The following is an 11,871-nucleotide window of genomic DNA, read 5'->3' as shown; positions in this document are numbered from 1 at the left end:
GACCATATGGGATGCTGGGAGTCGAACCCAGGTCCTCCGCGTGCAAAGCAAACGCCCTACTCGCTGTGCTATCGCTCCAGCCCCCCAGCTAGTTTTTTAGTTGAAACTTATTTAGAAAGATGTGAGGGAAGGGAAAAAGAGAGGTATGTATGCGAGAGAACACAGGCTTTTCCAGAGAGGAAGTAAGAAAAAAAAGACAAACAAGCGAGAATATGTGTTCAAGGGGGAACATGGGTGGAAGGGCAAGCCCTTCTTGGAAATGTTTGAGATACTCCTGACGCCCCCAGATTGGTCTGAGAATAACTGATCCAAAGAGACACACCATGGCAAAGGTCACCTCCAGGCCTCCAGTTACTGAAGAACATCCCTTGTTTGCAGTTCATTTCATCTTGGCCAGAAGCCTCACATTTTGCTGAATGGCTGTGATGAGAAGCATGTGCAGAAATGGGGTGGGGAAGAGACAAGGCTGGGCTGGGTGGCAGAGTCACTGCTGAGAAATGGGACAGGAACTTTTCATTCAGCAAGTAACGGTCCTCAATTAGAGGCTGGAGTGTCTGGGGGGCACACACTGGCCATCCTCAGAGGTTACTCCTGGCTCCAGGAATCACTCCTGGCAGTGCTCATATTGGGATGTCAGGGATTGAACCTGGGTCAGCTGCAGGCAAGTACCTCTTACCCCTTGTATGATTTCACCGCACCCCCCCCCATATTCCTATGTTGGAAGTTTCAGCCCCCCAGGATTTCAGACTGAATATGGAAGTGGGGCTTAAAGAGGTCACTAAATGAAGTTGAAGGCAGCTGGCTTTCTTATAAAAGGATGAAGACATGTGTGTGCCCATGTGATGACATCGCAAGAAAGTGGTCAGGCCAGGAAGTAGTGGGTAGGGTGCCTGCCTTGCATGCAGTCAACCCAGGTTTGGTTCCTGACACCACAAGTCCCACCAGGGGTGATCCCTGAGTGCAGAGCCAGGAGTAAGCCCTGAGCACAACCAGGTGTGATCCAATAGTCCCCACATTTTTTTAAACGAGTGGTCATTTTGCAGAGAAAGGCCTCAGAAGAAGGAAACAAGTGAGTATGATCTTGTGGGTCTGGCCTTCAGCAGTGACTGTTGAAGCCACCCAGATGGAACAGGTATTTTGTTACAGTTCTATGAAAGCCATGTCCAGGCCTGTGTGACAACATGTAGATGAGTAAGAATTTTATCAAAGAGCGTCTCAAGCTGAGAAAGCTGAACAGGTCCATATTTTAAAATGGGGCGAACAGAAAACTCGAAGGGTGCTGGAAATGGCTGCTGGAGTTCAGAATGTGTGGGAATTAGCAGGAGGGAGACTCAGTATGATATACGCAAAGGGTCAGGCTTGGAAGAGAGAAAAATTAATGTGCATGAATTTTTTTTGACCACTTCTAGTGGTACTTGCTAAAAACTGGGGTGAAGGGAAAACTTATGCTCACAAAACATGTATCCCAGACCTTTGGGCCATGTTTGGCTCTTTTTTTTTTTTTTTTTGGTGTTTTTGGACCATTTCTGACAGTGTTCAGAAACTACCACTTTCTTAGTGCGGGGGCACCATGCAGTTCTGGGCACAGCCTTGGGCATGCTAAGCACATGCTGGAAGCCCTTTGAGCTATCTTCCTGTCCCTGTACTTAAATTTTGAATGCAGGGACTTTATTTTATTTTTTTTTTATCTTTTTTTTTTATTTATTGAATCACCATGGGAAAGGTTACAAAGCTTTCAGGTTTAGGTCTCAGTCATGCAAATATCAAGCACATTTCCCTTTACCAAAACTTATTTTTTACCATGAAGAACCCCAATAAAACCCCGCCCCCCACCCCTCCCAGTCCCTGTGGGGCAGATGAATTCTAGTTAACACTCTATCTGCTTTGATTAGATTCATTGTTTCAATAAAAGATTCACCACTATTATTTAGAGTTTACCAACCCCCCCAAGTCAGACATGCTGACAAAGCATTGTGAAGTGATTTGCTGTCTACAGCTGGGTTCAAGAATTATATGTTGGTTTTGGATTTCTGCTATTTTACTTATTGACCCTGGAAGTATTTCTACTGAAAGTCAGATAGTTAAGAAATTGGTTTCTGTGCTCTGGAGTCGTGGCCGTGCTGGAGAGCCGCTAGTGGGGGGCAACTGGTGGCCTCGGTAGGGCGTGAAGGGCGGACCGAAACGCCCCCCTTCCCATGAGGTTTTAGTCGCCCCCAGTCCCCCGGCTCATACCATGCAGGGACTTTAAAGGCACTAGATTAAAAAATTGTTAATATTATTTACAATAGTGTTAATATTTATGGCTGAGACATTTACGGCCACAGTGGAGCACCCCCAATAGCCCCCTCCAATGAGCTCATGTCACTTCCTGTCCAGACCTTCATCCCCCCCTCCCTGCCGCCCCCACGCTCCCCCCCCCATGTTGAATTTCCGTTTTGTGATCCAGGACCTAGGATTTGCCATCGCTTGATACCATCTATTCCTTTGTTAGTTTCTTGATATACCACAGAAGAGAATGATCATGTGTTATTTGTCCTTATCCCTCTATGCTTAACGTGAGATACTCCAGTTCCATCAGAGTTGCAGTAAATTGAAAGATTCCATCCTTTCTTACAGTTCTATAGCTATTTACCATTCTATATAAATACCGTTTTGTATAAATACCAGTTTTTGTTTTGTGGCCACAACTGGCTGTACTAAGGGATCATTATCGGCAGGGCTCTGGATTAAACCTGGGGACAGCTGCATCCAAGGCCCACTGTACCCTACCTGCTGGACCCTCAGTAGCTTTGTAAATAGGACCAACCACCCTCCTTGTGCTCTGAACTCAGACAAGTGAGGTTCTAACCATACACATCTTTCTCTTGAAATTTCTCTTCCTGTTTCCCAGTTTTTGATTTATCCCATTCCCTATTCCACTTGTTATTCAACAAACGGGAGTTTTTATTTATTTTGCTTTTTGGGTCACACCTGGCACTGCACAGAGGTTACTCCTGGCTCTGCACTCAGGAATTCCTCCTGGCGGTGCTCAGACGACCATATGGGATGTTGGAAATCGAGCCCGGGTCGGCCGCGTGCAATGCAAACGCCCGACCCGCTGTGCTATTGCTCCAACCCCAAAATAGTTTTTAATCTAAACATCTTACCTTCATTGTTAAGTTCTTCAGTCTCTGCATCTTGGCTGCTCATTCACACAACTCTCTGATTTGTCCTTACGCCCAAGGACAAATCAGTCATGGAGTCTTAAGACCCCAAGCCGATGGACAGGCCAACATGTTTGGTTTTCTTAAGTTTTGGGGCCACACCCAGCAAGCACTTGGAGGTTGCTCCCAGGGGTGCTGGGGGTCGGAGGCATGTGGTGTTCAGAAAAGAATCCTGGAATCCCATATGATGCAGGGTGCCTCGCCCATAGAGCTCTCTTGGCTCCCAGCAATTAATAAATTAATCTGCTTTTTATGCACCATCACAGATTCAAGATTCTATAATCTAGCAAACGATCCAATTGAAAACAAGTCTCAATAAATCTGGCATCTAAATTAATCTCTCAAAATATAAACTCTTATGGCTAGGAAGTATAGAGGTTGAGGTGCTTCACCCATTTGATTCATGGCAAAGCATCTATGTGGTCCTAAGGGGTGCCCACTGAGGAGTCAGGTATAACCCAAACAACATCTCTCACAATATCTTCATCTCCACTCTATATCTAATATATATTTATTCTTATCTATATATAGAGTTGTGCTCAAACCCTTTTTTTTTTTTTTTGCTTTTTTGGGTCACACCCAGCAATGCACAGGGGTTACTCCTGGTTCATGCACCCAGGAATTACTCCTGGCCGTGCTTGGGGGACCATATGGGATGCTGGGAATCGAACCCGGGTCGGCCGCGTGCAAGGCAAATGCCCTACCTGCTGTGCTATCACTCCAGTCCCTCAAACCCTTATTTTGCTAACTAAATCAAAGCAACCTATAATAAATTCTGAATGCAGTCAGATGCATAAGAACACTCAGTGGTATGGAGCAGCTTCCTGCGATCAGAACTGAAAAGAGCTCTTAAAAGACTCTGAATTAAGTCCAATCGCACCTCAGAATGTACTTTCTTCTCTTTTTTTGAGCACACTGAATTTGACACTGCAGCAGAGACTGAAAAACAGGCCCTTGTTACTAGTGCACATTTCTGGCACGGGCAGGGAAAACAGAACAAGAAAAACCCAGTGACCTGCCATCACAGTATAGACTACGTCAAAATGGATATGCAAAATCATTGAACAATATGGTTAGGTTAGGGGCAGGAGACAAGAGTAGAGGTTAGTACTTGCCTTTGCGTGCAGCTGATTGTGGTTCAGTTCCCGGCACCACATACAATCCCGAGAAGATCCTTGAGCACAGAGCCAGGAATAAACCCTGAGCGCCACCAGGTGTGGCTTGGGAGGGGGAGGGGGAAACTGGGCTAGAGAGATAGCTGGAGCTACCTGCTTTGCATGCAGAAGCCATGGGTTCAATACCTGGCAGTGCATGGTTCCAAGGACTGCCAGGTGGTACCTTCAAGCACTGAGTTATCTCCCGAGCAACACCTGGAATGGCATCCACAGGAAGCAGTTATAGTCCACGTTCTTTTTAAAATTTTTTTTGGGCCCACCGAGTGGCGTTTAGAGGTTATTCCTGACTCTGCACTCTGGAATCACTCCTGGCAGTGCTTGAGAGGTTGCCCACAGGGGATGCTGGCGACTGAACCCAAGGCCTGACATGCTCTACTATAGCTCCAGCCCTATGATCCTTATTCTTATATAAAGCTTATGTGATCTACATCGAGCACACTTGTGGGCAAATTCTGCATTATGTTTGCCACACTCAGTCGTACTCAGGGATCACTTCAAATAGCGCTCAGGGTACCATCCCTGGTGCTGCGGGGAGAAGGCGGCTGCACACAAGGCAAGTGCCCCACCCACTGTACTCTCTCCCCGGTCCCTAGCATCATGTTCTGGAGGAAGGTTTCTAAAGCCAAGTGTCTGTGAAACTGCAAGACTTCTACAGAAGGACAACATTAGGATCAGGGCCTCTATTTCAGCAGCAAACCTTAGGCTGAAGAGATGCACAACTACTTGACTCACAACATCAAGACTTTCCTATGCCATTTTTATTTAAAACACAAATAAGTATTTCTCTTTCTGAAATGGCAAATGGATCAAACAATGCTGAACATAAATCACTAATACAAGGGTTTTAAATATGAAACAAAATTACTTTTAAAAAAGCAAAATACGATTATATACAAAAGGGATTTGGAATCTTGAAGCCAATTCCAAACATGAAGTGAGTAGAAAATCTGTGGTGAAACCAGAACATTCCACCCTGCTTTGGAGAAGGGTTATTATACAACATTCAGTCAGCTGAAGATGGACTGGACTGGTAGAGGTGTCTGTACATAAACTTCAAGTCATTTTGCTTGTGCAGAATCATCCAGAACTTCCCAAGACTGAATGGCAGTCCTGTGGCTTTCTTCCTTTTCTGTATTCCCAACAAGGCTACATGAAGTTCAACTCTTGATGAGCCGCTTATAACAGCAGTTCCTTAGGAGCCAACATGACAGGTGGGTCAGATTTCCCTATAAGAAACAAAACTGGCCACCTACAGCAAAGTATCGAAAAGGACAAGTCCTTCTTTCCCCTTCCTTCTAATTATGTACAATGAAATCTCCTTTTAAGACTACTATTTCCATCATAACTTGTTTCTTTACAAGTCTAAACCTTGTGGTGATATAAAGGACACCGACATCAAGGAAAAACTCCAGTTCAGAAATGAGGACCCCTGGAAGGTATACAATACACCCCCAGAGCACTCGGCCATTCCCAGAAACAGTACAAGCCAGTGTACTGTGACCGCCCACAAATACTGGCAGCTTGCATGAGTTTTTTTTCCCCGTAGGTGGGAGATGGGCACCAAATAAATACTGGGCAAGAGGAGTTTGCTGGGCGAATTAGAAATAAAAGATTAAAACCATTTTTTTTTTATTCCTTGGATAATTCAATGTTAGGAGGAGGCAAGTACTGAGGAGAAGGGACAACTTTTCACACTGAAGTGAGAATTCCACTCATTAGGTCAACTCTCTCCAGAGTCCAGGGAATCCCAGAAATAGAAAATTAGTTTCAGAGGACCCCTGAGGCACTTTAAAGCCTTTTAAAAATTACAGTAATAATAAATTAGCTATTGCTCTTCAGAGACACACAGAGCAGTGGGAGCATGAAAATCAGATTCATAAAGTTAAGTCTAACTACTGGGCTCCTGACTGCGGGGCCCTGTCTAAAGCTTAGCTGGCTCTCCAAATACCTCTAAAAAGACATACAGTTTAACACAGACTGGGTGGATTTTTTTTTTTTGTTGGTGATGCTTAGTGGTAGTGATAAATTTGGTCCTCAATGGTAGCAGCTGTCTTCATCCTTTTGAAACTCAGGAAACATCAAGTACAATAATAAGGAAAGAAATCAAATAACATAAGGGAAAAAGCTAAAACCGACAAACACCTCAAGGAGTCACTAAATTCTCTTGCACCCTTTCACTTGGATCTCCCTCCTCAGTCCTTTTGTAGCAAGAGGGATAAGACTTTTTTCCCCCCTCCCCCCTCACAGATGCTAAACAATGGCATCAAATGGGTAAAATGGTTGTTAAGGGATTTAAGAAATCTGACCCCAAGGAATCCAGGACACATATAAAATTATTCAGAGGTATACTTCTGGTTTGGGGCAAATTCTAGACTAAAACAATCATCTTGGGTAAGTGTTATAATAATAGATTAAAGTAGGTCCAGTTTTTTTGGCGAGTTTTCTTTTCCTTTCTCGTTTGTTATTCTCCCGCCATCTTCAGCTGTCAATCATTTCTGACAGCTCAAGGAGGAGGTCATCTTCATCTTTCCCAGGATCTAGGTCAATCTCTGCTTCTAATTTGCCTCCGGAAATCTCCCATATCAGTTTTTCAAAATCATCCTCCACAGAGAGCGGAGGTTTTCCTGTTGAGGCAGAGCTGAGTCGGCGGGTTTTCGTGGCCATCTGGGATGAAGAAGAACCAGATACTTCCGGCGGCGGGGAGGGAACTGAAGAGGACTGGATGGGCGGCAGCACAGGACTGTTCAGAAGGGGAAAAAAAGTTTCTTAGGAATACAGATAAATACTTGGGAAAAAGGCGTGTTCATCCTTTAAAACGAAATTCTTCACACAGGTATTATTAAAATACAGGCAAAATTAAAAAGAATGGCATCAAGGAGAACTACCCTAAGTAATATGCTTGCTTAAAATTAAATTTGCAGATCTGGATGCCGCTAAACGGTAAAAGCTTTTTAGCAGAGCTATAAACAGTATAGTGGCCCCAAGTCTGGTTAAAAAGAATCACAAGGCATTACCTGTCTCTGGATTTTTCTGTCTCATGCACAGTGACTGACTGATCCTCAGAAAGAATTGGAACAACAGCCTGAAAAAAAAAAAATAGAGAGTAATTCACTGGGAGTCAGGCTTGAGCATAATTACTTTTTTCTGCTATCTTCTCAGAATCATGGATGCCGAAAGTCTGAAGTGTATGATATGAAAAGTATCTTGCCATCTCAAAGTTAACTTTTTAAAAATCCTGCCCTATCACTTTGTAGATGTCTAGCAGGAAATGTCAAAGACAATAAGAAACTGACAACTGAAATCCTTAAACATGCAGGAAGCATAATGGAAAGACAGAGCTACCGGGCGGAATCTGCCACTTTTCCTGCCAGAGACGCAGCCCCACCAAGCTGCGCTGACTCACCAAGGCTGCCTTCTTGGCTGGGCTTCCGCCTACGGCGCTGCCGGAGCTGAGTGGCCGCACAGCTGCCACAGCAGCAGGGTGGGTCTCCGAAGCCTTGCGTTTCGGGGCGACTTTAGGAGAGGAACCAGCCTTAACCACAGATGGCTTCACATTCACTTTGGGTTTAGCTACAATCAACAGGAGATATGGGATTAATAGCTGGAATAATTGACATTTTGCATCGTTAATAATAGGTTTTGAGATTTCTTCACAGTACTACCAATACCGTAAATTTAAAACAACACACAAAAGCGAAGTGACCATAAGCAACCCGCGCTGTACACTAGCATAAACAACTATATATCCCACCAGAGGTGGGGAATTACGTATTTTTCTACTGTTTTTCTTTTGTTTTTTGGCATCTGGGCCACATCCAGATGTGCTCAGGGCTCACTCTTGGAGGACTCAGGGAATTTCATGGCGTGTCAGAAACTAACCTGGATATTAGTATGCAAGCAAGCGTCTTACCCACTGTACTATCGTCTCTTACCCCCTCTCCAGTGTTTTTCTTCTTCACAAGGAGAGTAAAGATGAACCACACCCAGTCCCAAATTAAGAATTTGTGGGGGCTGGGGGGAGAACACGACCTATGCATTTGGGAGGATTGGGGGATCACTGTTGGCGGGGCTCAGTGGGCCCTCTGAGATTCAGGAACATGGGTCAGACATGTAAAAAGGCAAATTCCATACCCACTGGACTATCTCTATGGCCCTCAAGACAGATTTTTTTTTAAAAGCAATTTCAATTCTGAGAAAGAAACTCATCTAGTGTCGTTTGTAGTTTTGGGGCCACACCAGGCTGTGCTCACACCTTATTCCTTATTCTGTGCTCAGGGATCACTCCTGGTGGGTTTGGTGGGACAATGAGGTATCAGGGATTGAACCTAGTTTTGTTTTTCAAAATAGAATTATCATATATATGACACATATATTTAACAAATATATGAGACAAATAAAATTTAACACAATGGACTTAACGCCAGAATGCCACCAAAGCCTAAGAAGTTCTAAAACAAGACGTGCTGCCAAGAACTCTTACCTTTACCCCTTTTCTCCAAGGCCTGTGCCGCAGTTTTCACATTCAGTATAGAGTCGCCGATCCCTGAGGTTTCCACCTCCGCCTTCTGGGATGACTTTACGGGAGGTCGCTTTGCCGGGTGCCGCATGGGGCCGGCCACAGGAGCGAGGACAGGTTTCTCAGCCGCTGGGGTATTGCTGATGTCTCCCTGAAGGGGTGTCAAAACTGCCAACTCCTCCTGTGAAGTTCCCTTCTCTGGCTGCTTCGGCATGTATTTCTCTCTCGTGGTCTCACATCTCTTGGCTTGAATTTTACTGATGCCAATTTCTGTGGACTCATCTGAAGTCTAAGGAAAAATTTAAATGAGAATTGAAATCTAGCATATTTAATAATCTGTACAATTATTACTAGGCTAACATATAATCAAGCCGAGCTCATATGATACAGAACACAGAGCTTGTCCAGCGTGATCATTCCCAGGTATTCTTGTCATAGTGGTCTCTTCTCTATCCTCTCTATCTTACCCACCCTCACTGGCGTGACTATTTACGTACAAAAGTGTTTTTTTGTTTTTGGGCGACATCTGGAGATGCTCAAGGGACCATAAGGAATTCTGGGGAATCAGCAAGTACCCAAATCACAGTACTATCTCACCAACTCCCCCAAAATATTAAATCTACTGTGTAATACAAAACCTAAATGTCAACAAGACTAAATTTGTATAACAGGACGCTAGTAAAAATGTAAAAATCTAAGAATTAACATTATAAAGTTAAAGTAGGATTCAAAGTAATGCACCATAGAGTACTCACTTATACTCTGAACAGAGTTAAACAATAAGCTTATGTACACAGGTGTATAAATGAAAGTTAAATGAATTTATGAGAAAACTAACGGACAGATTTAACTCTTTTAAAAAGAATTACAAGTTTTGTATAACGAGTGGAATTACTCTCAAAGGCTTGAGGAAAAACCTCAGTAATATTTTAATAAATATAAATGGCCAATTAGAACAACAACTTTAGAGGCAGGACCAATAGAACAACAGGTGTTTCCTTGCATGTGGCTAACCCAGGTTTAACTGCCAGCACCCAATTTGGCCTCCCAGGTCCTGTCAAGAGTACTCCCTAAGCACCGCCAGGTATGGTCCCCTCAAACAAACATAAAACTCCACTACTTCAGGCAGTGAACAATGATAAACTCATATAGAAAGTATAATGGAAGTTCATAGTATGAGATATTCTTTTACCTAACAAATGAGTGAAATGTCAAAATAATTACTATAAGCTGAAAATACAAAGCATATTTTATCATTCATCTCAGCTTTTGCCTGCCAGGAACAAAATTATTAAGTGATTTTTTCATAAACTTACCTCTTTCGCCTCTGTTCTAGTTACACTGCTCTGAGAAGCAACTTCACTTTCTTCCTGAAGTTTCTTTTCCTCTTTTAAACCTATTCACATTAAACACACCAATTATTTCTTTAAGGACTGCAATTTTATGATAGGTAAAACACAACTTGTTTGGTTTTGGTTCGCACCTGGCCAAACTAGAGCGTCCCACATGCAAAGCATCATTCAGACCCTTATAACTCCTGCACAAACCAAATGTTCCTGAATGAAAGTAATGATAAAACAGGAAAAACAAAAAAGCCTGCTGGTCCTCCAAGTGTTTCCAAATGCACATCAAAATCGCAGTGACCTAAGAGCGGAGGTGTAACTCAGGGGTCAGACAGTGACAATTTACCTTGTATGAATGAGGCCAGAATTCAATTTCCTTGTACCACAAACAAGTACGTTATGTATTTACTTATGTATCAGAACGTTATGTATTTACTTATGTATCAAAAATCTAGATAATACTGCTGTAAAGAATGGGCTTGATTTATGCCAGTGATTTTCAAACTGATCCCAGTGAAAGAAAAACTCTGAGAAATCCTACAAACATCCTGTGTACACTGACCGCTCTTTGAAGAAATATTTACCATTTCTTTGGTTACCTGTTTTTTTGGTGATCCGAAGCATCCGCCGTGTGCCCTGGGTGGCCTCGGGCTGGAGCGGGGAGCTGGTGGAGCTCTCTGGGCCCTGCTGGACGCGGAGCGCCTTCTCCATCCTGATCTCCTCCAGGGTCTTGATGCGTACCTCCTGGATGGACCTGCTCCTCCCTGAAGGCTCCTCCGGCTGTCCTCTGCTGGCAACAGTAGCAGGGAAAACCACAGTTTTTTTCATTTCGTTATCAGTCTTCAGCTTAATGGACGCTCCATCCTTTTTGCTTTTTTGTCTCTCTGCCTCCTGCTGCCGGTGTTTCTTCTCAGCTAGGACCTCAGAGAAGGTTTTGATTCGGATGGTGGAGGAGCTTCTTGGTCCAGAAGCAGAATCCTCAACTTTTGAAGGTGCTTCCGTTTTGAGTTTAGTTTGAAATTCTCCACGTTTCTGGTGGGCTCTTTCAAGAAGTATTTCTTCCAGTGTCTTCACATGGATCTCACCAACCTTATGAACTCTTTCTGTTTCATGAGAGGGGGGGGAAAAGTCACTGTACTTGGAGCTCATCTCTTAGTGACTAAGGATCTATTTTTGGATAAGAACAGTCCAGTAGAGTAGCATCATTAGGCAGAAGTTATGAGTATATTAATTCTGGGGCCAAGCTGATAGTACAGTGGGCAGATGTTTGCCTTGCACAGATAATTCAGGTTCAATCCCCAGCATCCCATGTGGTCCCCCCGAAGCAATGCCAGGAGTAATTCCTGATTTAGAACAGGGACATCTCTAGGTGTGACAAACACACACACACACACACACACACACACACACACACACACACACACGAGTATATATTAATTCTGGACCAGAGCTACAGTACAACAGGTAAGGCACTGCCTTCCACGTGGCTGATCTGGGTTTGATTCCCAAGACCATATGTGGTTCCCTGAGTCCTGCCAGCAGTGATCCATCACTGAGTACAGAGCCAGAACTAAGCCCTCAGCGCCACTTAGCATGGCATCCTCCCACCCGGCCCCCAAAATTTACACATTCTG

At 43.9% G+C, this 11,871-nt stretch overlaps 1 protein-coding gene across 3 annotated transcripts in view; it reads right to left on the bottom strand.

Moving 5' to 3' along the window:
- Positions 1-5,116: 5,116 nt before the first annotated feature.
- Positions 5,117-11,871, bottom strand: part of ZC3H11A (zinc finger CCCH-type containing 11A) — a 38,097-nt gene continuing 31,342 nt past the window's right edge. For all 3 annotated transcript variants that reach the window (XM_056119202.1, XM_056119203.1, XM_056119204.1), the window contains 6 exons: positions 10,837-11,340; positions 10,211-10,290; positions 8,859-9,183; positions 7,782-7,948; positions 7,393-7,460; positions 5,117-7,118 (listed from right to left, as the gene is read on the bottom strand). In XM_056119202.1, the coding sequence (XP_055975177.1) occupies positions 6,857-7,118; positions 7,393-7,460; positions 7,782-7,948; positions 8,859-9,183; positions 10,211-10,290; positions 10,837-11,340 (1,406 nt within the window). In that variant the 3' untranslated portion in view covers positions 5,117-6,856. The remainder of the gene's footprint in view (positions 7,119-7,392; positions 7,461-7,781; positions 7,949-8,858; positions 9,184-10,210; positions 10,291-10,836; positions 11,341-11,871) is intronic.

This window comes from Sorex fumeus, unplaced genomic scaffold (genome assembly GCF_029834395.1).
Source record: "Sorex fumeus unplaced genomic scaffold, SorFum_2.1 ptg000039l, whole genome shotgun sequence".
Classification (NCBI taxonomy): Eukaryota; Metazoa; Chordata; class Mammalia; order Eulipotyphla; family Soricidae; genus Sorex; species Sorex fumeus.
The sequence above is the reverse complement of the archived record's forward strand: the minus strand, read 5'-3'. Positions and strand labels throughout refer to the sequence as shown.